The sequence below is a fragment of the Delphinapterus leucas genome, chromosome 1, assembly GCF_059928025.1.
Source record: "Delphinapterus leucas isolate spDelLeu-1000000601 "Yukka" chromosome 1, BTC_Dleu_Yukka2, whole genome shotgun sequence".
Lineage (NCBI taxonomy): Eukaryota > Metazoa > Chordata > Mammalia > Artiodactyla > Monodontidae > Delphinapterus > Delphinapterus leucas.
The window spans coordinates 170,181,800-170,208,752 of NC_143129.1; the positions used below are offsets into that span (position 1 = coordinate 170,181,800).

General features: G+C 43.8%; 1 protein-coding gene across 2 annotated transcripts in view; it reads right to left on the reverse strand.

The window, feature by feature from the left end:
• The window catches only part of CEP85 (centrosomal protein 85), a 33,617-nt gene that overhangs the window by 1,958 nt on the left and 4,706 nt on the right, over positions 1-26,953 (reverse strand). Inside the window, exons 2-13 of one of the 2 annotated variants that reach the window (XM_022551832.3) lie at positions 25,142-25,215; positions 21,405-21,557; positions 13,989-14,680; positions 13,028-13,161; positions 12,498-12,615; positions 11,235-11,420; positions 6,879-7,031; positions 6,503-6,657; positions 5,255-5,369; positions 4,274-4,324; positions 1,521-1,628; positions 145-370 (exon numbers count right to left, since the gene is read on the reverse strand). In XM_022551832.3, coding sequence (XP_022407540.1) covers positions 145-370; positions 1,521-1,628; positions 4,274-4,324; positions 5,255-5,369; positions 6,503-6,657; positions 6,879-7,031; positions 11,235-11,420; positions 12,498-12,615; positions 13,028-13,161; positions 13,989-14,680; positions 21,405-21,557; positions 25,142-25,196 — 2,146 coding nt within the window. In that variant the 5' untranslated portion in view covers positions 25,197-25,215. The remainder of the gene's footprint in view (positions 1-144; positions 371-1,520; positions 1,629-4,273; positions 4,325-5,254; positions 5,370-6,502; positions 6,658-6,878; positions 7,032-11,234; positions 11,421-12,497; positions 12,616-13,027; positions 13,162-13,988; positions 14,681-21,404; positions 21,558-25,141; positions 25,216-26,953) is intronic. The other variant, XM_089898539.1, reaches the window with a different exon arrangement.

Genomic DNA, 26,953 nt, shown 5'->3' on the forward strand with positions numbered 1-26,953 from the left:
AAAACACATAAGCTCCCAGAGGGTGGTGACCAGGTCTACGGAGCCCAGTTCACACATTACCAGTAATGATGGGAAAGGTGGATAGGGGTGAGAGGAGAATGAAAGCCACTCTCTCCTGGGTCCCAGACTGGCCTGAGGACTCACAGTGAATGCCCAGGAGCAGGGAGAGACTGGGGTCATGACCCTGGGCCCTCTGGGTCACAATGCTACAGACAGCCTGCAGATCTTGAAGGCAACGGGCCAACTCCTGATGCAGCTCAAATGCCAGCTGGGCCGTGTCTGATGAAGATGGGGACCCTGATTGGGCCTCGCGCAGGTGTTCTTGGAGCGTCAGATTCTTCTCAATGAGGTCCTGGTTCTGTACTGAAAGCTGAGCAGACAGAGAAGCGAGCACATTAACCCAGGCCCAGGGAAAAGCAGAGTATCTGTGCATGAGTGTGGATATATGTATATATGTGTGTGGAGGGGAAGCTATGAGTCAAAGGCGATGTCCCCCCTCCTTGCACTCCCCTCTTCCCCCTCAATATCAGGCCTAGTTTCTCCTGCAGGTAGGTTGGGCCCACAGGGCTGCAGCATTGGAGGGGAAACTGCACCCCACCAGACTGAGTCAGCAGCCTCCAGGTTTCTGTTCAGGAACCAGAGAAGATACTCCCGCCCCTCGGAACTCTATCTGAAGCCAGTCCCTCAGCCAACTCTGTTAGCCAGGCTATCAGAGAAGGTTTAACGTGAACTGTGAAATCTGAGGAGACACTGGTTTCAATCTCTCCCTGCCACCCTGACAAAAGTGGCCACCAGCCAGCCGGATCAGAGTGTGTCAGAGGAATAAAGCAGGCAAGAAAGACAACAAGACAGCTAGTGGCCACTGGGTGGGTAGGGACGAGGGGGGGCTGAAGAAGCTGGGTACCTGGAGGACATAGTGCTGAAACGTGTCCTGCCTTTTCAATCCTTCACCTCAGTGGAGTCAGGCTTCACTACAGAGACCAGCTATTCACGTCTGTGTCTCTTTCCCTCCCTTTCCCAGAACAGCTTAATGCACACTCCTTCCCTTCCTACCTCTATTCTGTTTTAAAGACACTGAATAGACTTTCTCCTCCAGTCCCCACCCTTCACCCACACTGGGCCATGTGACAATCCTAGTTCTGGGAGACTCCTTCCTCAGCACTTGGACAGTGACCTTGGCCGCACCCTGCCGACAACTCTGTTTACTCCATGAGGATCACCATACCTTCAATCTTCTTGAACCCTTCATCCCCAACCCCACAAACCTGTGGCTGTGGGAATACAAAATAAGAGAGAGTGATCGTCCATATCCAAAAAGCATTCCTGGGTAATTACGGCCACTCAAAGGCTTAGGACCTTTAATATAAAGGATGATGCAATGTCCCTTCTTACTCCTCTGCCAAAAAAGCTTAGCAGGGACCTCCCAAACGTGGGGGCTCCTGTGGGAGAAGGGATCGGGAGGATACAGAGAAATCAGGTTTGTAAAGACAGTACCGAGAGGCCTAGCTGTTGCTGCTCACCTCTTTCACAGCTGTGCGCAGCTGCTGCAGGGCTGTCTCCCTCCTTTGGGCCTCCTCTTTCAGGGCCTGGCTTGTTCCTTCTTCTTGAGCCACTTCCTGCTCTAGGCTCTGCATCCCATGGCAAGGAGGGTGGGAGAACACATCAGGGGTAACAAGTCTACTTCAGACCATATCACCTCTGGTCTGGACTATATACATAGTTAAGCTCCACCCTGCCCACACACTGCTGCTAAGAGATTATTTTACAACAGCCCTGATCTGTGACTTCGCATCAAAACCCTTCTCTAGCCCTTGACCATGTAGCAATAGAGGCCAGCTCCTCAGCAGGGCATTCTAGGCCAGTCTGGCCCTTACTTACTTTTCTATCCTTATCTCTTTCTACCCTCCACACAGCCTCTACTCCAGTCACACTGAACGACTAACTGGCCTTCATCCCCAAAGGTTTACAGTTCCAATACTGTTGCTCACTCCTCTTTCCCCTTTGCCCAGAATGCCCCTCTGCTCTGCCAGAACCTTCCTTAATCTGCAAATTAGATCCAATTAATCCTAATATTGCCCTGCTACTCATATACCTCCATCATGGCTCATGAGTACATTTGTTGGCTGTGCACACGATTCCTCCCTCCACTAGACCATAACTTTCTTCAGGGCGAGGAATGTCCATTGAGTTGAGTTCAATTATTTATCGAGCAATTACTGTTGACAGGCACTGGGGATACTAAAAAGAATACCAAACAATCCCTGTCTTTGAGGAGCTCACAGCCAAATGCCCTTGACAGTATTGTATATTAAATGTTTTTGACAGAGATGAGAAGGGGTAGAGAGAGCCCTCTCTCGGGCACCTCATCTAGTTATAATGCGTGCATGCGTGCGTTTGTGTGTAGGGGTAGTCAGGGTCAAGAGAGGGAGGTATTTATATTTGTTATCTTCTGCCTCTCATTCTGGTTCATTCCAATTTCCCCCCAGTTTTGAAACTGACTTGAACAAATAAAGTATAAATAATATTTCTGAACTTTTCCATTTTGCATTAATAAAAAATTTAGCAGCCAAGGAAAACGTCTCACCACTATGAAACACCCAAGGTGACCATTTTGAATCCACCTAATTCCACCAAAGTCTCATCATGGGTAAATATGCTATTTTAAATGCTGTGGAACCTCAGAGTTCCAAGAAACATACTTTGAGATCCACTAAAAACTACTAAAATCCTGGGATTTTAAATGGATGTAGGGAATTCCCCGGCAGTCCAGTGGTTAGGACTCTTCACTTTCACTGCCGAGGGCCTGGGTTCAATCCCTGATCGGGGAACTAAGATCCCGCAAGCCGAGCAGCGCAGCTGATCATCATCATCATAATAATAAATGGATGTAAACACTCACTAGGCTTGACTATCTCCTTACAGGACTTGAAGTATGTGAACTAAATAGACCCACATAATGGCAAGGGTAGGACTGCAGCTTTCAGTTCTTCCTCAGTGGACGTGCATCTCTCCTGTTTGGTGTGAAAACCTCTGTTAGAGTCCAAAGAGAATCTGTACCTAGGATTTCTTGGAGAACCCAATTAAGGACACTCCTACTCTGGCCCAAAATAGAAACCAGGAGTTGTCTTTGATTTTTCCTTATTCTTCAACCTCCTACATTCTATCAGTCACTGATTCCTCTCAATTTTACCTCCTAAAATTCATTTAAATTTGTCCCCTCACAACTCCATCTTGCAATGCTGCCTTATGCATCATCCTTCATCATCTCTCACTAGGATTTCTGCTACAGTCCACTGGCCTCCAGCCTTGTAACTCTCCAAGTACCAATATTCTTCCACACTCAAGCCTGAGTTGCAAACCTGACCACATCACGCCCCAATTAAATACTACAGTAGATTCCCATCACCTACCTAAAGAACAAAAGCTAACTGAGTTGAACAGTCCCAGCCCTCCCATAGCCCAGTTCTCCATTTACCGCCTTACTTCAACAATACCAAACTGCTTGCAGCTCCATGTGCAAACCCTGCTGTTTCATGCCTTGATGTTCCTACCCATGCTGTTCCTTCTATCAGGAAATACCATCCTATCCTGTGCCTCCTCATCGACTGGCTAACCCTTCCTCCTCCAAGAAGGCTCACGAGGGCTTCCCTGGTGGTGCAGTGGTTAAGAATCCACCTGCCAATGCAGGGGACATGGGTTCAAGCCATGGGCCGGGAAGATCCCACATGCCGCTGAGCAACTAAGTCCGTGCGCCACAACTACTGAGCCTGCGCTCCAGAGCCCGCGAGCCACGACTGTGCCCACGTGCCACAATTACTAAGCCTGTGTGCTGCAACTACTGAAGCCCGCGTGCCTAGAGCCTGTGCTCCGCAACAAGAGAAGTCACTGCAATGAGAAGCCTGCACACTGCAACGAAGAGTAGCCCCCGCTTGCCCCAAGTAGAGAAAGCCCGTGTGCAGCAACGAAGACCCAATGCAACCAAAAATTAATTACTTAATTAAAAAAAAAAAAGAAGGCTCATGATCTCCAGAAACCCTTCCTTGACCTCCCTACTTCCACTGACTCTTCTATGCTCCCCCAGGATAATATGGATGCTCTAACAGTACTGTGCTAAAATCCCTTCCCAACAAGAATGTAGGCTAAAAGCACTGACTGGGTCTCATTCTTGTGCTCCTAACACCGAGTAAATTGCATGGCAGAGAATAGTGTTGGTTGAATTCTAGAAATTCCATCATTAAGTCCCGCCCACCATGTCCCAAGGACTCCAGCTCACCTGTACTTGTGAACGCAACTGATCAATCTTCTGCTGTTGCTTCTCCACAATCTGAAAGGCAGAGTTATCGAGGAAGGCTGTAAGCACATGCTGATAGGGAGGTCAGAGGGCAAGAGGCTGTACTAGGATCTGTGGTCTGGCTCTTAGCCCAACTGGCTACAGCCAGTCAATAGTGAGAACAGAGTGAAGACAAGTTAGCTCTACCTACAGAAAAATAACCCAGACTCCCTATCCTGGATAACTAGCTTCACACTCCTGTGCTCTAGTCACAAAGAGACTTAAACAAAGAGGAATGTAGTGTGGACCTATGACCACCATGGGGAAGTCGGGTGGAGAGAGACACCCTCACCCTGATGATTGTAGGCCAGTAGAATCAACTTCATATACAGCCAGTGTATATTCTGGTTCTTTGGTAAAGGACATGACTGAAAATTCAGTTTAATGAAGCTTGTCCTATCCAGGGCTATGACAGTTATCATTACTTATAGCTTTGGTCACACTGACTGTTCGAGGAGAGAACCTAAACAGGCCTAGTTTCCTGTCCTTTGAGACCTCAGGTACTCTCTGAACCATTTCTGGGTCTTCTTTTTTGCTGACCTTCAACCAGTCTCACTGCTAGGCCCCGAGCTCCTTCTTCTCTGCTGAATTAGAGGCCCCTCACTGGGTAGAACTTTGCCCAATGCAAGAGGTTCTGAATAGGGCCTGAGCCATGAATGAAGTGCACCAAGCTTCAGTGTACTATTTTGGAGCATATAAATTTGGATATTCAGAGGCATGTCCTTCCCTAACGTTGCTTGCCAGTCATAAGGATGAATATCTAAAATGTAAATTTATTATGCAGGGATGACTTCTCAGAAAGAGAGAAAAACTCTGGGCAGCAGATCCTAGAGGGTTCAGGGTCAGAAATTCATGGTTCCCTACCAATACCCAATCTTTTCTTTCCTAAGCCTACCCCGTTACAGCCTGGACACCCTCAGTCACCTTTCGAAGGGAATCACATTCCTTCTGCCAGGACTCCATTTCCACTTGGGGACCTTCTCCCCATTGAGCTGTATCTTCTCCACTGGCCGCCTCCACACACTGCTTATCTTGCAGGCTGAAAAACAGTGGCCTCTTAAAGAACTCTGAAGTTAGAGGGATGTGGCTTTGATTCCTGATTCCGCTATTTACTGTATGTTTTGGGGCAAGACATTTACACCCTTCCAAGCCATAGGTGGGGATAATGTCTTAGGTTTGTATAACGTAGGGAGTGCCACACAGAAGCTGCTTGCTCAATCTATGCTAGTTCCATTCCCTAGAGGTCAGCATCTATACAATGTGCTACCAATTCTCTACCTGCCCAAGGTTTTTTTATTCTTTGTTTTGGTATTTAAAAGTAAACATTCATCACATGTATTTAAATTATAAAAGTCACACGTATACAACGCAGAAATTTTAGAAAATACCAAAAAAATCTTTTTTCTTTGCACATACAGTCTGGGGCAGACCCAGCTATGTCCCCTAACCTCGCTTCTGACTCCAACCAGTGGTCTCCTCCCATGGATCCCCACAATCACTTTCATCATGGCCCATCTGCTGAAATAAACAACAGGGTCACTGTGGCTGAATATGGGATGAGAAATCCAATCCATCCCATTAGCAGCTGGATTTGGTCCAAGAGGCTGCTGAGACACAGCCACTACATTTTCAGAAACTTCTATTAACATGGAGGAGGCTCCCAAGACATCCTGAGAGTACATTATGGCATCCTGTTTTGTTCTCAGAACCTGCTGTGGCAATCGAGAGCAATCCCTAGGGCTAAGGAGAAGAAACAGATGCTCCTGGTAGGCTTTACCTTGCAAGATTCAAAATGTGGATAACCTCCAGTCCTCAGCACCAGGATCTACTTTTGCAAATATAGAGATACTCATTTTCCAGTTTATGAAGTGCTCCCGTTCATTCAACACATACATATTCAAGGATTATTATCTAGTAGTATTATGCCAGGTACTGGATTGGAGCCTTCCAAAGGATACAGTGACAAATCCCACCCCACTGCACCACTATACCCCCCACATTCCATCTCAAAGACATAGTCCTTGTCCATAAACAGCTTTCCTATTACTTACAATCCAAAGAAAATGAAGCTCAGAGAAGTGATTTGCCCAAAGTCACACAGGTAATGAGTGGGGTAGCCAGGACCAGAACATAGCTCTCCACTCCTTTCCTCAACCCCACAGGGGTATTTACCTATGTCTAGTGGAGGAGAATTCTGCTTCCCTCTGTCTCAGGCTTTCCAGTTGAACCTCCTTCTCTCTGCAGGCTGCCTGGGTCTCCTCCAGCAAACTCTCCAGCTCAGTCACTCTCTCCTGCAGCTCTGTGCTCTTCAACTCAGAATCCTTAAGCTGAAAGACAGGATTCCATGATTAGGTCAACAGGCCAAGGAAGACTCTGTCTGGGTATCTCAAAAAAGTTGCAGTTCAGTTGTGATATGAGTGTGGACATGACTCCTTTGGGATCTTCCTTTCAGGAAGCCACAAGGTAACTGCATGCAGCAGAAGCTGAGAAAGCCCCCCTGCTTGGCCACTCCCTTCTTGCCCCAGGTATGCCCAGACATTGCTGCTACCTGCTGGCTCTGCTTCTGATGGTCTTCCAAGGTGGGCAGGTCAGCCAGGTAGCGTTCCAAGGTCTCAATACGCTGCTGCTTCTCCCGGTTCTGCTCTGATTCCTTCTGACATTTCTTTTTCAAATTATTGATATGTTTATCACGACCCTTGACCTATTGGGAAGAAATGTCGAGAATCTGTCTCCATTGACTCCTCTACAACCCTAAACATCAACTTTTTTTGAAGTGATGTCTTTGCCCTTAGGGCTATAAATGTTTTCCACTACAATGAATGCAGGAAGCTGATAAAATTTTGCCATTTGAGATTAGGGCATAAAATGCAGAGTTAACACACAAGAACTTTCTAATCAAGGGCAAGGAAGGGGGGCTCCTTTGGCAGTTTTCAAAAATTGGTAGCTCTACCGTATAATAAGGAATCTGGGACTTCCCTGATAGGCCAGTGGTTAAGACTCTGTACTTCCACTGCAGGGGGCTTGGGTTCAATCCCTGGATCCCTGGTTGGAAAAATTCCACATGCTGCACAGTGCAGCCAAAAAAAATTTGTCTGGTCTTTGTCCAGCTTCCTGGGAGGTAACTTCTAAACTCTTAGAATATCCCAAATAATAGAAAAGGAGTATCTTTGTTTTTCTTAGTGGACCAGAGCCCACCATAAATGCATTTATGCTAATGAGATGACCCAGAATGCAGACTGGTCACTATAAAGACCGATGGAGTTGAGCCCAACTCCCTGTGAAGAGGGGACAAAGACAGGAGATTGAGTTCAATCATGCCTACATAATAAAACCCCAATTAAAAATTCTGGACACCGAAGCTCAGTGGAGCTTCCTGGCTGGTGAACACATGGATGTGCTAGGAGGATGACATGCTCTGATTCCGAGGGAGAAAAGGTATAGAAGCCCTGCTTTGAGGACTTTCCCAGACCTCATCCTATTTGTCTCTTTATTTGGCTTGTCCTGATTTGTATTTTTATAACAAAACTGTAATCCTAAGTAATCCTGAGTTCTGAGTTGCTCTGGTGAATTACTGAACCTGAAAGGGTCATGGGAACCCCTGGATTTATAGCCAGTTGGTCAGAAGTATATAGGCAGTCTAGGGAACCCAAAACTTGCAGCTGGCATCAGAAGTAACAAATAAGCATAGTCTTTTGGGGGACCATGCCCTTAAACCTGTGGAATCTGATGCTAACTCTAAGTGGTCTGCATCAGAACTGAACTGCAAAAGTAAATATAACTGTATATACAGTAGACATACAGCCGGTCTGTTCTGTTCTGTTGAGATAGGTAATGCATTATTCCCTAAGCACCACATAGGATATAAAGCTAAGCAATCATCTGGAAGGGCTAATGAGACTCTAAACTCCTTGAGAGGAGGGGCTGTGTCCATTTTGCTTACTATCATATCCCCAACACACAGCACAATGCTTGGCACTGAGCAGGCAATCAATTAAGATTTGATGAATGGGGCTTCCCTCGTGGCGCAGTAGTTAAGAATCCGCCTGCCAATGCAGGGGACACAGGTTCGAGCCCTGGTCTGGGAAGATCTCACATGCCGTGGAGCAACTACGCCCATGTGCCACAACTACTGAGCCCGCGTGCCACAACTACTGAAGCCCACACGCCTAGAGCCCATGCTCTGCAACAAAAAAAGCCACTGCAATGAGAAGCCCGTGTACTGCAACGAAGAGTAGCCCCCCTTTCACCGCAACTAGAGAAAGCCCACACGCAGCAACGAAGACCCAACACAGCCAAAAATTAATAAATTAAAAAAAGAAAAGATTTGTTGAATGAATTTGTTGAAACTTTTTCTTCACTATTATGGCTTTTTCTTTGGCTCATGAAAAAGGAAGCTGGAGGAAGTAAGAGAAAGCAGAGAAAAGGTAAGGCAGATCTACTGATGCCAAAGAGGCACAGGCCTAATTTAATCCAAAGATAACACAGTACTAAGAGGGATCCCTGAAAATCAGTCAAAACCTTTACCCCAGGTACAATCTTTAAGCTCCATGTGATTCTCCAGATTCTCACATTTTAATATGCATCAGAATCACCTGAGAAGCTTATTAAAAATGCTGATAACCAACTGTGAATTAAAAAAATGGTAGACTGGCCAGAGATGTTTATCTTTTCTCTCTTCCAAAACATCTAAACAACAGGAGAAAAATAAAGTACTGATTTTTAAAAGTCAAAAGAGGAGACAAAAGTATACAAGATATTTCAACATGTTTTCAGAAGATAAAAGTAAATGGGGGGATAAATGACTTGGAGCAAAGGAGTTATAATCTGCAGTAGGAGTTACAGACAACTTGGAAAACAATGTGCCCTTCACAACCAGCAAGAACCCCTGTACTTGAAGCACCAGATACCTGAGGGAGGTATGTATCAGCCACAGACCTGAAAAATAGGGGGATTCACTAGAAGTCTATATTCAGGTTAGCTGGATACCATTCTCACCCTAGGTTTCCCCAAAAGGAGACTGGAGATTTATTTTCCGGAGAAAGCAACTGAGAGAGAGTCAAGCTCAGGGATATCAGTCACAGCAGAGAGAGAGAGACAGAGACAGAGAGAGAGAGTGTGTGAAGCACTGTGTTGAAAATAAGTATAAGTAAAAATCTATGTATAGAACTGTGGGACTTTAAACCTAATCTCCTTCTCAGTGTTGAGAACCCAAAGGCCAAAATCATTCCTGTCCCCAGTCTCCCCACCAGGCAGCAGGCTGAAGATTCTTTCCTAGACAGAGTGAGATGAGACATTCAGATACTGATATTTGAGGGTTCCCAAGTGCAAAGGGCAGACTAAGTCTGATCATCCCACAGGGAAGCCCACCGGGCAACTACCATGAACCCAGAGCTTCCACGCAGCTTTAAAATACCACTGATACGTTGTGTGGGGTTTTTTGTTTTTTTCTTTTCTGGCTGCAGCGCACGGCATGTGAGATCTTAGTTCCCCAACCAGGGATTGAACCTGTACCCCCTGTAGTGGAAGCGTGGAGTCTTAAGCACTGGACCGCCAGGGAAGTCCCTAAAATACTACATTCTTAAATATGAGCACTCTTTCATTCAAGGATCACCAAGCCTCTAACATGAAAGACACCAAAATAAAAAGACCTGAAGGAAACAAGAAACAACACTATGAGCAGATGCAGATATCCCAAAAGGTATAATCAATATCATCAGAGAAAAGATATTGCATTCATGAAACAAAAACAGCAAAAAATTCAATAAAAGAATACTATTCAGGGCTTCCCTGGTGGCGCAGTGGTTGAGAGTCCTCCTGCCGATGCAGGGGACACGGGTTCGTGCCCTGGTCCGAGAAGATCTCACATGCCGCGGAGCGGCTGGGCCCGTAAGCCATGGCCGCTGAGCCTGCGTGCCGCAACGGGAGAGGCCACAACAGTGAGAGGCCCGCGTACCGCAAAAAAAAAAAAAAAAAAAGAATACTATTCAGAAATATAGAGGTATGTATCAGGAGAAAGAAAGAAAAGAGTTGAGGACAGATAATTCTGTGGAGTGGGGCTGGGCACAGAACCACTAATTTTTACTATAAATATCTTGATATTTGATAACATGTTGGTTATTTAACTTAGATACATGTATTATTTTGATTAAAAGTTTCTTTTTTAATAAGCCTCTAAGTCTATGCTGTACCAATGGCACCAACATCACCTGGGAGCTTGTTAGAAATGCAGGATCTCAGGGCCCCCTTCCCTCCCACAACTACTGAATCTGTATCTGTATTTTTATCATGATCTCCAAATGATTCTTAAGCACATTAAAGTTTAAGAAACACTGCTTTAGCTGACTTTGATGCAAGTGGTCCAGAACTAAACATTATTTAACTGGTCCCCCAAGAACGTCTGCATTAGTGCAACCTGTGAACAGGACCAAAAGATTTAGCTCCTTCTATGATAACCAATCTCACCCTAAGCAATTCTAAGAGCACTGGCAAAAATGTTAAAACTCCCAAAATATCTGCATATATGGGATTCTTCACCTACTCTTTAGGTAGAGTGAGGAGAAACCAGGCTGAATGATGTGCCACAGGTACATCTTGCCACAGCACAATCTCGTATGACTGCCCAGGCTGATTTTCCACCCAGGCCAGCTGGTAGCCCATCACAACCTGGGACAGTGAGGGATTATACGGCTTTCCCTCTCTGTGGTAGTTTTGTGCAGATGAAGCAGAAAGGAGGGGTTCCATTTCTAACAGACCAATCCTGCATAAGAAGTCAATGTAGGGGGTTTCACCCAATTGGCTCCTCCAGGTTCCAAGAATAGGGGCCAGAAACAGCTTAGGGTCTGGCAGGAGAGGGCTGACTGCCAACTCCTTTGTGAATTAGAAAGCTATAAGCTCCTTAGCTCACCCTTTCTTCCTGTTTCTTCCCCTCCTCTGAATGCTTCTGCAATGCCACTTTGAGTGACTCTCTGATGAGCTGGACTTCAACTTCTGAAGCAGAGAGTTTCTTTTCAAGCTCCATCTTTTCTTTGCTCAAGGCTTCTGTCTTCTGTGCAAACTGTGCACGTAAGAAAGTGTTCTCTCGCTGCAATTCCTGCAGAGAGATTCTCAATATATAACTGTTCATTACCCTGACAGTCCCATACACGTTACTTATACCTAGTATACTTTGTGGTCAAATATCACCTTTCTCTAAGAATTTCTTTAAGCAGTGCTTCTCAAAGTGTGGTCCTAGAACTAACAGCTTCAGCATCACCTGGGAATTTGTTAGAAATGCAAATTCTTAAGCCCAACTCCCAGGCCCAGTGAATCAGAAACTCTGGGGATGGGTCTCAATAATCTGTGTTTTAACAAGCCCTCCAGGTGATTCAGATGCATACTCAAATTTCAGAACCACTAGCTTAAAGCAATACTTGATGAGTTGTAGTATAACAAAGGAATACAGGACACTGTATCAGAAGACCTTGGCTCAAGGCCTGGTTCTCCTCCACTCATTCTCTGTATGACTTCAGGCAAATTCTTCCTCCTTCTCGGGCCTCAATTTTCTCATCAGTAAATTAGAGGACCGAACTAGATTTTATCTAACGGCCCTTCTCACACTAACATTCTGATTCTACAAGATGGAACACTATCTTAACAGGCCCACTAGGTGGCAAAGCCAGTATAGTACTATAATCTGTCTAACAGACATCACTCAAAAGCCCAAATTACAGAAGAAGCTTGGCCAACTTCTTTTAGGGCTACTGACCTAAGTGAGAGCATGGTTTCCTTCAGTTGCTCCTAGACATGGAAGAATAAAAGTGGGAATGGCTCTAAATCCTGCATTACCTCTGCTTCCCCCTCCATTTGGCCAGGGCTGGTATATTAAGACTTCTCAAAGCATCACTCAGTTCTAGGGTCTTACTACGTACCTTGCTCTGCCTTCCTTTTCTCCCAAGTATGTCCTGATACCAAGGCACCTGGACTTCCACTTGATCTACCCTCAAGCCTTTTCTGCCCCCACAAGGGCAGAACAGGAGATGCTTTATAATTAAGATGTTTACTCTTTGAGGGCAGGGACACCTTATATCACTTGGTTCATTTTCTATCTCCTGGATGCCTAACAGTGCCAAGCACAGGGAAGATACTGGGTTATGACAAGCAGAATGCCATCCTGGCTGCCAAGGCTTACCTGCAGCCTCAGCAAGCAGACATCCCCAAAGGGGGCAGGGCGGCCCAAAAGAGCACTGTGGACTTGTAGTTCGCTCTCTCGCACTTTCTGCTCCAGCTGAGAGATATGTTTCCTCTGCCTGCAAAAGCCGGAATAGAATGAGGTCCAGGGTCCTGACACAAATCCACTTGCAATATGAGCCCCCACTTTCCTTAGGTACAAACCACACTTTGTAAGCAAAGACCTTGGATTCTGGTCAGTGCTGTTTCCTGAAGGAGGAAGAGCAAATGAGAAAACTGACAGGGGAAATGAAGAAAGATCAGCTGCGAAGAGTCAGCTGCCTCCTTTAGGCACTCCCCACAGCCCCTGCAGAGATATGCAACTGGCCTATCACATTACTCACATACTGGACTAGGCTGCTTACTGACCTAGCTCTACCATGAGGCAAGGCAGGGTCCTAAACAGAGGAAGATGCACTGCCCTTGGGAAGACCTCCTTAGTGGGGGCTGGGACAGCAGAGGCTAGCCCTATGACACCCCTTGCCCCCTTACTTGTCAATAAGGAGCTCCTTTTCCTTCAGAAGGTTTTCATTACTGTTCAAGATGCTGATCCACTGTGCTGGGTCTAATGTGGGCAATGAAGGAGAAAAAGCAGCAGGATGGTGGCAGATGGCTCCATTCTGAAGCTGAAAGACAAGCAGGCCCAGAGCAGCTTAATCTTGACCTATAGGCACCTGAAAACACCTGAGCTACAGCTGGGTCTGCAGTCAAGGCTTACTTTGGCTCAGTCTGAGAAGGCCCACTGTTTATGAAATAATTTTAGCTCTGATGTATGACTGGAAAGAACCTGCTAGGAAGACTTCTGCCAGCTGGACACTCCCTGCTCAGAAAGGCTCCAGTTTCTAAGAAAAGGTCAGTTGTCTTTCATTATCTGGCAACAGAAGCTAAACAGGAGCTAAGATGTCCTCACCAACCAGGAAAGGAGAATGTATCCTGCTTCCTTTCTTCCCATTCTTAAGCAGCACAAGGACTTTTTTTTTTTTTTTTTAAACCCAAAAGTGTTATAGTGGAAAGAACCTGGGATTCAAAGATAGTTTTTGAACCCTAGAACTCTGCCACTCACCAGCTCTGTGACCCTGGACAGATTACTTATTCTAAGAAACTGGTAAATCTCTCCATTTACCTCATCAGAGTGCTATAAGGATTAAATAAGACTCTGTATGTTAAAGTACCTAGCCTAGTGACTGGTACATAAATACATACACACACAGTCAGTGTTGGTGTCCTAACTCTGGGTCTCCCTTTATAACCCTCTGCTTTGGAGAAACTATCTGGTGTTTAATTAGACCACCAACAGATTTGATGACACTCACAAGACTTCATTTCCTAACTACAAACATCTTTCCTCCTTTTTACAAATGCTTTCTTTGGAGTCAAAACTTATAGGACAAAACCTATACAGTTCTATGATCAGCACAGAAACTGCAAAATCCAAGGGAAGAAGGGTCTCTACCTGCATTTGTTCCATCTGTAAACGGATCAAATCCAGCTGCTGCTGACAAGTGCTGAGCTCACAAGATCGCTCACGGGGATGCCAAGGGTCAGGATTCAGTTGCCACACCTGAGAAGGTAGAGGCTTGGCGAGCCCAGGAGCAGGCTGGAGTCCCAAAGGAAGAACCCCGCTGCCACTAGGGTGTGGTCCATTCCGCTCACATACCGCCCCACTGCCTGGTGCCTTCTTGGTCTCAGGCAACACTCTGTATAACTCCTTGTTTGTGTCGGTTCTTGGGTTGTGGAAGGAGGCTCGGTAGTGGGGATCTGAATAAAGCGTCTCCATCACTGCCGACTGATTGAGGGTAGACTCCATATTTGGAATATCAAACTTCCTTGCCTCTTCTTCTCTTTCATGGCCCACTGCTGGAAACCAGGACTGCTCAACTCCATTCTCTCCAGCAGCACCACAAAGATACATGAAATCTCTAGATAGGCCTGGAGAACGTTTCATTGCACCGAGGTCTCCATTTCTTGTCATCCCCACACTTTCAGTCAACCCTGACAAAGGAAGTTTGGAAGAAGAGGGTCCGGCAGGAGAATTTGGCTTGGCAGGAGAGGTCCCCAAAGTAGAAGGCATCACATGGGCTGTTGGAATGGTTACGTGGCTTTTGATGGGCTGGAAAGAAGGACTGCTACTTGAGCTGCAAAAATCTGCGGAGAGAACAGTCTTCCGTAAGTCAAAATAGAGGCAGCAAGCTTTCTTGACTTTGGCTGCTATGCCAGACATTCTCTGCTTGTCCTAAGACCACGCAGAAAGGGCACTGTCATCACAAGTATCAGGCAAAAAACACAGCAGCCTAAACAGGAGATGTGTGTTCTAGGACCTCAAATGCCATTCACAAGGCAAACCAACAAAAGGCAACACTGGCTTCGCTTTTAACTTATACGCTGTCCTTTGTATTTGAATAAAAAATCCTGCCAGTCAACAAAGCTGAAAATGGAACTTAAAAAAAAAAATCACTTACTTAAGGGAAATGGATTAGATCCTACTCTTCTAAGAGCTGGGTAACTCTAAGCTATAATCCAATCTAATAAAAATGTCTTTTCCAAGGGCTGCCAGAATCCTCTGTGATCTCCAAAAGCTCCCCTGTGAAGGTGAGCAATGAATCTAAACTATCCGAAAAATAAGGCGAACTGGATAGTGCTGCTTTGTATCTAGGGCAGGGAGCACAGCATCTGAATCAGGATTCTGTTCTCTCTCCCACACACCAGACCTGACTGCCAGGATATGTGAAGTTATTCTTAGTAACTCTCAGGTTTCATTCTAGCACAGTGAGCACTCTCAAGTGGTAAACAGTGAAATCCTCTTTTTTATATTTTGCCTTTTATTTACCCACTTGTTTGTATACAACTGTGATTTTTCACTTTCCTTCAGACTGGACTTATGTTTCCTTTAGCTCCTGCCTAGTCTTGGGAAACAACTCGCTGATTGGCCCTGCTGTAGAAGGTTCACATTTCTACATATTTCCAACTTTCAAGTGCTACTCTGAAGAGGACTACAAGGTCACAGAATTAACACAGGACAGTGGGCTGCAAGTGAAGAACAATACAGGAATATGAGGAAACACACACGTTACCTTCAGCAGGCAGAAAACTGAGTGAGGGGGACAAGGAATATAAACGTCTTCCTTTTTCAACTATGTCTAGTATTCTTTTCCAAACTAAGCATGTCTACCACGGAGAAGAGTAGACCTCCGATTTGTTTCTTTTCATTTTCCATCAACCAACACAGAACACACTCAGCTAATGAGGACAGACACTAACCTTTTCCAGAATTATATGAGTATAGATCACCTATCATCTTCTCATATGGGTTTGTAAACAGCTCTTTAAAAACACAGGCAAGAGCTTCCCTGGTAGCGCAGTGGCTGAGAGTCCACCTGCCGATGCAGGGGACACAGGTTCGTGCCCCGGTCCGGGAGGATCCCACACGCCGCGGAGCGGGTGGGCCCGTGAGCCATGGCCGCTGAGCCTGCGCATCCGGAGCCTGTGCTCCGCGACAGGAGAGGCCCGCGTACCGCAAAAAAAAAAAAAAAAAAAAAAAAATAGACAGGCAAGCCAAATTATCCCTTATAATATATGCATAGTCTCTAATTTCCTCTACTCAGATGATCGTGGGATATATAAAATGCCATACTAAGAACAAACAAGAAACAAAACAACCAGTAATTTTTGATGACATGCATCAGTTTCTCAGGACCAAGAAAGGACACTTCAGAGTCAAAGGACACAGTTTTTGATGTCCCAAAACTTAAATACAGAACTAGTCAACAGGGTTAAGGTAGACTGGTGGTGATGAAGACTTCTAAGACTAGTAAGGTCTCTATTTGAAATCTTCCATAATGGCACCATAATATCCACTCTCACCAAGTGTCCCCACTCCCAAAATATAATTATGGAACAGAGGACAGTAAGACTGTGGTTGTGAGGGCTGCTACTATGCTGAACTCAGCAACACCTCCTTCCATTCTCCATCCACAGCACCACTCTCTCTAAAGACTCACCAAATTGTTTTGAGCCCATAATGCCTAGCAGTAATGGCAAAAACAAAGCCAAGAAGAAAGGTACCAGCTGCCCAAGAGAATATGGTTTTTCTAATTTTCTGGTGAGTGTGGTCCACCTACGGATGATGAAGTGAGGTCTTTGGCAGCATTTGTCACTTTTCTACTGGGTTTATCTATTCATATTAAGGAAACTGTAATCCTCAGAAAGTGCTATAAAATGTCAAGTTACATCACACTTGCTAAGTCTGGTTTGTGTTTTAGAGCATTCTGAAACGAAATGGCAACACATTTTCAAAAGGGTCACTATCATCTACAATTTTCAAAGGCTTTCCAAATTTAGTGTATGGGATACATGATTTTTATGAGAAGTTTACAATTCCCCAAATCACTGGGTTTTTGCCACTTCAAGGATATATTTCTAAATCTCTCCTTTCCTCAAACACACTCCCTGCCCCTCAACCCCCATCCCCGCCAAAAGCAATTTGTTCTTTCTAGCAACCTCCCTTTCTTGGTAAGGGGTAGACTTAGCTATTGCTAAATTTTGATCACTTCTGCCTACATCACTTACTGGTTTATGAAGTATGGTAGTCTGAATTAAGCCAGTGACAATTTCAGTCTTTATCAAAAAACTGAAAGCCTTCTGAGCTCTCCAGTACCCACCTCTATCCTGTCCCTTGAGAATCTTCAAGGTAAAACACCTTAGAGAAGGGTAGAATCAAAAGCCTAAATGGGGAATTCCCTGGTGGTCTAGTGGCTAGGACTTTGCACTTTCACTACCGTGGACTGGGTTCAATCCCTTGTCAGGGAACTAAGATCCCACAAGCTGCACAGCGAAGCCAGAAAAAAAATAAACCCCTAAATGTCCATTGACAAATGAATGGATAAAGAAGATGTGGTACCTATATACAATGGATTATTACTCATCCATAAAAAGAATGCAATAATGCCATTTGCAGCAACATGGATGGACCTAGAGATTATAATACTAAGCGAAGTAAGTCAGACAGAGAAAGACAAATATCACGTGATATCACTTATATGTGGAATCTAAAAAAATGTTACAAGTGAACTTATTTACGAAACAGAAAACAGACTCACAGACTTAGAAAACAAACTTATGGTTACCAAAAGGGAAAGGTGTGATGGGGAAGGGAAATTAGGAGTTTGGCATTAACATATACACACTACTATAGATAATTAATGGGCTTCCCTGGTGGCACAGTGGTTGAGAGTCCGCCTGCCGATGCAGGGGACGCGAGTTCGTGTCCCGGTCCGGGAAGATCCCACATGCCACGGAGCGGCTGGGCCTGTAAGCCATGGCCGCTGAGCCTGCGCGTCCGGAGCCTGTGCTCCGCAACGGGAGAGGCCACAACAGTGAGAGGCCCGCGTACCGCAAAAAAAAAAAAAAAAAAAAAAAGATAATTAATAAGAACCTACTATATAGCACAGGGAACCCTACTCAATATTCTGTAATAACCTAAATGGGAAAGAATTTGAAAAAGAATAGATATATGTATAACTGAATCACTTTGCTGTACACCTGAAACTAACAGTAAATCAAATATATTCCAATATAAAAAAATTTAAAAAAAAAGAAAAAAAAACCCAACGAACTATATTTTATACCAGTCATAGGTGTTCTTGTCAACTGCACTCCAAATAAACCAAGCTACATTCATGAACAAAGTGAGCAAGAAATAAGATTAAGATAAAGATCACGGTATATATCAAACACGGCAGAAAAGACACCTTACACTCTTTTAAAAGAAACTTCTAGACCGATGGCTTTGGCCACTACGTCAAGGCTACTACAATTTAAAAAGAACACACTACCAGGAATTCCCTGGCGGTCCAGTGGTTAGGACCAGGCACTTTCACTGCCAGGGGCCCAGGTTCAATCCCTGGTTGGGGAACTAAGATCCTGCAAGCCGTGTCACACGGCCAAAAAAAAAAGATGGGCTTCCCTGGTGGTGCAGTGGTTAAGAATCCACCTGCTAATGCAGGGGACACAGGTTCCAGCCCTGGTCTGGGAAGATCCCACATGCCGCAGAGCAACTAAGCCCATGCACCCCAACTACTGAGCCTGTGCTCTAGAACCCACAAGCCACAACTACTGAGCCGGCGTGCCACAACTACTGAAGCCCATGTGCCTAGAGCCCGTGCTCCGCAACAAGAGAAGCCACTGCAACGAGAAGCCCACACACCAAGTGAAGAGTAGCCCCCACTCTCTAGAGAAAGTCCCTGCACAGCAGTGAAGACACAACACAGACAAAAATGAAAATAAATAAATTTATTTAAAAAAAAAAAGATGGCTTCCCTGGTGGCGCAGTGGTTGAGGGTCTGCCTGCCGATGCAGGGGACGCGGGTTCGTGCCCCGGTCCGGGAGGATTCCACATGCCATGGAGCGGCTGGGCCCATGAGCCATGGCCGCTGAACCTGCGCATCCGGAGCCTGTGCTCCGCAGCGGGAGAGGCCACAGCAGTGAGAGGCCCGCGTACCGTAAAAAAAAAAAAAAAAAAAAAAAAAAGAATGTACTATGCAATTAATATATATATTTCCCCAAAGGAATAAAAAGCACACATCGAGTCACACACAATCTGTGTAACAATTTGACTGAATGAGATATAGCCAGTCAATTCAATGGGGGGAAAAAATCTAGACCATTGTTTGATTTTTGTAAGTCCTATTATTTAGTCAGAATGAAAAAGGTCCCATGACTGCACATGTAGACAAAACCTTAACAAGTCACAGCTACATTGACAGTTAACACTTTTGATTACACAAGTGATGGAAAGAACAATACAGGTGGGAGATCTGAATCTGATAACTAGCTGTGTGACATCAGGCAAGTTACTTAACCCCTCAGGGAATTTTTGCTACTCACCTGCAAAAAACTGGATTAAGTGATTTTTAAAGTTCTGTCTACCTTAAAGTCTATGATTCCATTAACTCAATATTTATTGACACTGGGCCCATATACACACAGCTGTCAAACTATTAAAATTAAATCCCAGGGACTTCCCTGGTGGTCCAGTGGTTAAGACTCCCCACTTCCACGGCAGGGGGCGTGGGTTCCATCCCTGGTCAGGGAACTAAGATCCCGCATGCCACGTGGTATGGCAAAAAAAAAAAAAAAAAAATTAAATGCCAGGTGTCCAGGAGTCAGTACTAGTAGTAGATGTAGTTGATATGTTTGTTTTTCTCCTTTTCATTCTTCTTTTATTTTTTCCAAACATTTCTTTTTTTTTTAAATGCTTTACTGAGATACAGTTCACATACTGTACAACTTTCACCCACTTGAAACATACAATTCAATGGTTTTTAGTAATTCACAGAATTATGTACCCATCACTACAATCAATTTTAGAACATTTTCATCACCCCCCAAAGAAACCTTTTTACCCTTTAGCAGTCATGCTGCATTTACTCTAACTTCCCTAACCTTAGGCAACCACTAAATCTATTTTCTATCTCCCTACAGATTGGCCTATTATGGATATTTCACACAATATGTGGTCTTTCGCGCCTGGCTTTTTTACTTAGCATAGATGTTTTTAAAGTTAATCCAGTTTGTGGGGGGTATTGGTACTTCATTTCTTTTTACGGCTGAATAATATTCTATCATATGGATATACCACATTTTACTCATCTGTTTGTCAACTGATAGACATGGGGTTGTTTCCAATTTTTGGCTATGAAGAATAACACTGCTATGAACATTTGTGTACAAGTTTTTGTGTGGATGTATGCTTTCATCAATTCTCTCGCGTATATATACCTAGACTTGCTGAGTCATAAGGCAACTCCATGTTTAATAAGGAACTGCCAAACTGCTTTACAAAGCAGCTACAACATTTTACATTCTCACCAGCAATGTACAAAGGTTCCAGTTTCTCTACATTCTCACCAACGATTGTTATTATCTTTTTGATTATAGCCATCCTAGTGGGTGTGACATCAGATGCACCAAGTACCAAGGTAATTAGTTTTGTGACTTTAATCAACTCATTTAATCATTTTGAAATTCAGCTCTCTCATTTGTAGATTGGAAATAAAATATTTCATAGTTTTTAAAGGTATTAATGAAAAAATGTAGAAAAAAATTTAGCACAGTATGCATCATAAAGTATTTGATAAACAGTAATTAATTATTATCATTAGGTTTTCTGCCCTCCTAGGAACCCACCATCTAAATGAAGAAACAAAATACTCTTGTAAAGTACAGCCTGACAGTTAATACTTAAGTGCAAAAACAAGTGACAGAAAAAAATAAAGATATAAAATTGCAAAAAGGAAGATCAGTAATGGGAGGAAGAAATTGGAAAAGCTTTTTCAGACGTGTCATTAAATCATAAGATAAGATAAGCATAGCTGGGAGGGGCAAGAGGAGATGAGAACAGCACAAAGGGGCCCAGATTAAAGAAGGAAAGAGCTCAAGTAACAACAACAAAAAAAGGTTCTGCACGTAGCATAGTTAAGACAACATACCTGGTGACAGTAAGAAATATGTTTGAATGGGATAGGGCCATATCACAGAATTGGGGACTCTGACCTTTATCCTCCAAGTAAAAGAAACAACTGAGGATTTGCAGGAAAGGGAAACTATGAAATCAGGCTTTTAGAAAGATTAATCTGGTAGGAGAGGGAAAGACCTGATGCCAAGAAACCTATTAGAAAGTTGTTTCAGACAGGACAAACAGTAGAAGTTGAGAGAAAGGGACCGGCTGTGAGGAGCATAGGATAAGAAGAATCAAGAAGACTCCTTGACTGAATGGATTGACTTATGAATACTCTGGAAATGACAATATATGTGGAATACAATTTGAAATTGACAACACATTTTGGTAATCAAATCATTAATCCAAACTTACCCTCCGCAATGTCTGAGCATGATGTGCCAATGGCTGTGTCCCCACTGTCGGCTATACTTGAACAGCGGCTGAAGCGGCTCCGAAAGGCCTCCGAGATAACTGGGGTCTGCCATTCAGTCCCCAGGGAACCACCCCTCTGAATCACATTGGAACCTGAAACAAGTGGCATTTCCCACCTTTAGTGTGAACCTGCTCAGGTAACCCCACAAGACTTTTTAAAAAATCGCTTAAACCTATTAGAGAGTAGTGGCACCCCACACCTTTCTTTCTCCTGTGCCTATTTCAGCTACTCTGAATTAGTTAATTTTAGGGAGTTTTTTTTTTTTTAATAAGTTTATTTATTTATGGCTGCATTGAGTCTTCGTTGCTGCGCACGGGCTTTTCTCTAGTTGCGGCAAGCAGGGACTACTCTTCACTGCAGTGCGTGGGCTTCTCATTGCAGTGGCTTCTCTTCTTGCAGAGCATGGGCTCTAGGTGCACGGGCTTCCGTAGTTGTGGCAGGCAGGCTCAGTAGTTGTGGCTTGCAGCCTCTAGAGCGCAGGCTCAGTAGTTGTGGCGCACGGCCTTAATTGCTCTGCGGCATGTGAGATCTTCCTGGACCAAGGCTCGAACCCGTGTCCCCTGCATTGGCAGGCAGATTCTTAACTACTGTGCCACCAGGGAAGCCCAGTTAATTTTAAATGGAAATAGCATAAGAGGTGAGAATGTTCAAAGACAGAAATAAAAACTACCAAGAATCCAGGGGTACTGGGACAGTAATAGTTAATAGCAGCTCCATTCTTTGCAATCTAGAAGCCACAGCACTTTACAAACATGATCTCATCTACCTACTCACTGAAAAGTATTATAACCCCTAGTTGGCAGAGGATAGAGCTGAGATTTGAACGGAGGTTGTTCTGATTCCAATACCCACATTCTTTCCTACAGGATTTCCTACAGGTGCTTTTGGCATTCTGGGCCTGACAATTCTTCAATGTATAGTCTACATATTACAGGATGGTTAAGCATTCCTAGTCCCTCCCCGTCAACTAAATGCCAGCAGCAGCTCTCACTCCATCCCATCATCACTATAAAACCTGAAAACATCCCATATGTTCCCAAATGCTCTGCAAGGTAACAGGCAATCCAGTCCCCTGCTGAAAACCACTGCTTTGACTGCATCAGTGTACCCTTGTGGTTAAGGTAAATCCAGATCAAGATGAGTCTTATAAGTTAATCTGAAGAGTTTGTGGGGCGGGGGCAATGCAAAGAAACTACTAAAGTTTCTGAGCAGATAAGATGAAACAAGACTGATGAGATTTATTTGACTTTATCAGCTTGCTGTTTGAGGGCTGGGAGATACGAAGTGTTCAATAAATACTTGGTTTACTAATATACTAGCAAAGAATTAAATTCAAATTATTTTTTAAAAACCACTGTAATTTTTCTAAACTTTACCTGATGATCCATGTAAACAAACAAACAGGTAATGGTAGCTTCTTATCCATTTAAAGCGTCAGAGTTTGAGCTGAAATCAGAAAATGTGGTTCTACAGACTCTATGGTTTAGCGGGAAGCAAATGATATTTGAATTTAGTGCTTCTCTCATCTTTTTTTTTTTGTGTGTGGTACGCGAGCCTCTCACTGTTGTGGCCTCTCCCATTGCGGAGCACAGGCTCCGGATGCGCAGGCTCAGCGGCCACGGCTCACGGGCCCAGCCGCTCCGCGGCATGTGGGATCTTCCCAGACCGGGGCACGAACCTGCGTCCCCTGTATCGGCAGGCAGACTCTCAACCACTGCGCCACCAGGGAAGCCCTTCTCCCATCTTTTGAACCTACTTTCTTCTACAGTTGCTCCTTTTTTTTGCTACCCTTACTTCTGCTTTCTACTGAAGACAACCTCACTTTCCCCAAGAACTCCTTTTATTCTTTGGGTCTCAGTGGACTGCCTGATTTGAAAGAATCTATATACACACAGTAATTGGTAACAATTTCTTTTTTTTATTAAATTTTTTGGCTGTGCCGCGTGACATGTGGGATCACAGTTTCCCCACCAGGGATCGAACCCGCATCCCCTCCATTGGAAACCCAGAGTCTTAACAGATGGACTGCCACGGAAGTCCCTGTAACAATCTTTAATAGAAAACACAGCCAAAAATCAGAGCATCTGATCAGCATAAGATTAGCCAGTGTTACTATACTAAATTAACATAATTCTAGCCAGAAGCAAAGAAATTTGACCTCGTGGTGAGTCTATATGGCATTATCTCTCTAGTCAGTGTACAATTTGTCAGGTCTTTTGAAATAGTGAAAATCAATGGAGGGTCTCGATTACCATGTTCCTGGCCTCCTACTGGAAATCACTCCCTGTTACTACTACTAATCTTCTTCACCACTACCACTTTTCTGTTCACCCACTCCATACATCAATTCTAAAAGTGATATTTGCTAAAATAAAAATATGTTTTGGTGTAGTTATAGAGACTATGATTATTTCAAAATTCAAGTCTGAAAGCTGGTATCACGTCATATCAGCAGCATCCTTATCAAATATTAAGACCATTATCAATCAAATGAGAGGCTACTGGGCTTCCCTGGTGGTGCAGTGGTTGAGAGTCCGCCTGCCGATGCAGAGGACACGGGTTCGTGCCCGGTCCGGGAAGATCCCACATGCCGTGGAGTGGCTCGGCCCCTGAGCCATGGCCGCTGAGCCTGCGCGTCCGGAGCCTGTGCTCCGCAATGGGAGGGTCCACAACAGTGAGAGGCCCGCGTACCAAAAAAAAAAAAGTACGAAATGAGAGACTACTGAAAACAAAGCCATCAGAAAAGCAGTGAGCTTTGTTAGGAATTTCTACATTCCAAGAAGGTGCACTATACACATAAGTGTCATAAGAAATTGTATAATTCAATCCTAAGACAGTGCGTGGCACATAGCAATGTTCAATAAATATTTGCTGAATGAACCTTGAATTGATTCAACAAATGCTTTTAGAAGTGCTTATTATATGCAAGGCAGTATGCCTAGGAGAACATATCTACCAAATGTCTGCTATAAGGCACTGTGAGATTTTTCAAGTTAAAGAAAACATACCATTAGTTCCATCAAATGTACTCTTTCTTCATAAATCCCCCCAAATTCAAAAGTTATTTTTCTAAAATGCTACTTCCTATTTGAATATACCATATCTACTTAATATTGTCTATTGAGTATATGTATATATTTACATGTTTTAATATATATATTAAATACATACACAAACTTTTAACATATCAACTTAGGATATCTACTGAGCTTTCAAAACCCTGTAAATCCATTCTAGAGATAAATTCCTGAGTCTCTAGTGACAACACAAGTGAGACTGTTGGCATCCAAGAAGAATTCCAATCTTTGTGGGCTAACAGATGACTGACCCACCCACAGGACTACAAAGACAACATAGAACACAGTAATTTATGCTGTGTTTTTCTGATTTCAAATGGAACTATCTTCCAAAGTCACTTTGTTCCAATCCTTTATGTGTCCTCCTCTCCCAATCAATCACGTGGTCTTGCTGGAAGCTACACAAGACCAGAGATAAATAGTTGTTCTCTCAGAGAGACCTATTTTTCTATTCAATGTAGCCCCATGTCATTTTTGTTCTTTAAGCGTCAGCCTTTCAGTGAATGCTTGTTTGTTCAGTATTTCCTTTTAAGGAAATTTCTGTTATAAAATAATAGATCAAAGGTCATAATTTAACCCAGAAAACTTTGACTACTCACCTGGTGATGTGGCATGAGAGAACCGCTCACTTGGGTATTTCTCCTGCATGGCCATCAAGAGTTATTTGAGCCAGCTGTAGAATGAAGGAACCAGTCAGACTCGCCACTATCTTTTAATTCCCTGTAACTTGTTCTCATTCAGCTGAAACTGTCAAAAACACACAGAGTATTCAAGTATTCTTCCACATGTTTTACTCCTGAGGATGTTTTTTTAAGGCAAAGCAACTCCCAATATTCCACTCTACTTCTCCTGAAGCAAGAAGAAAAAACCTAGAACCAAACAGAGATTCCCAATACTGATCCTATTAGGTCTAGAGCCCATCCAATCGTTGCAAAAATTTAAAATAATGTTACTTTTAATTAACAAACATTGCCATGGATCTACTTACCCATGGGAACAGGATGGAAGAGTGAGGTGGGAAAAAAACTAAATAACCAAACCAACAGTGAAGTATTATAACTTCAATTATGATTAACGTAAAATGAATTCCCCGATTCCTTCCAGTATTGAAAGTTAGTCATATGATGTACAAAGATAGATTTTTTGGTCATAAGCAGAACCTCAATACTCAGCTGGGAACATGAGGTTTTCTTCCCATTACCCCATTCCTTAAAACATTTATATTTATTCTAATGGTAGGTTCTGAGAATTCAGCATAAGTCTGATTACTATCTATGTAAATAAAAGCTTTAATTAACTGTAACTAATAATAGCAAATAATAATAATATCTTGTAAATGCACAGTAACTGAGAGGCAGTACAGAGTAAGAGAAGTGGTTCAGAGTATTGACTTTTTTTTTATTATAAATTTATTTATTTATTTATTGGCTGCTTTGGGTCTTCATTGCCGTGCGCGAGCTTTCTCTAGTTGCGGCGAGCAGGGGCTACTCTTTGTTGCAGTGCGTAGTCTTCTCATTGTGGTGGCTTCTCTTTGTTGTGGAGCACAGGCTGTAGGCATGCAGGCTGCAGCAGCTGTGGCATGCGGGCTCAGAAGTTGTGGCACGCGGGCTGTAGAGCGCAGGCTCAGTAGTTGTGGCACAATGGCTTAGTTCCTCCGCGGCGTGTGGGATCTTCCCGGACCAGGGCTTGAGCCCGTGTCCCCTGTGTTGGCAGGCGGATTCCTAACCACTGTGCCACCAGGGAAGTCCCCAGAGTATCGACTCTTGATCAGACAGTTCGGGTTTGAAGCCCGACACGAGCAACATATTAGCTGTGTAACCTTGGGCAAATTTCTTAATATCTTTGTGCCTCAGTTCCTTCATATAAAAATGAGGATAAAGCCAGGACCTAATTCATTCTAATTCATTTATAATTAACTTACAATGGTGCCTGACACATATTAAGTGCTTAATTAATGTTTTTGTTATACTTGGCATATTAACAGTTTATGTTAATAAAAAGTGACACAGTACAGTCCTCAGAAGATAAAGTACGAATTTAGAAACTCTGAATTTATAAGAGCCCCAGAAGAGTTTGGGATAAACCCTGTCAACAGAACACAATTCTGACAGGTGAAATTTAACTTTGGAGAGGGGGGGCGGAAAAAAAAAGCTATATGGTACTATTTCTCTGATGTGCTTTACTGACCTCTATAGTCTCCTCTTAGTAACAACACCACAAACCCTCACTAATTCACTGTATCTGCAACAGAAATTGTACCATCCCCTGAAATCCCAGGTCTCTACATACTGGGTAAGAGAAACTTTGTTCAGTTAAAAAAAGATTCCAGGGGCTTCCCTGGTGGCGCAGTGGTTGAGAGTCCGCCTGCCGATGCAGGGGACACGGGTTCGTGCCCCGGTCCGGGAAGATCC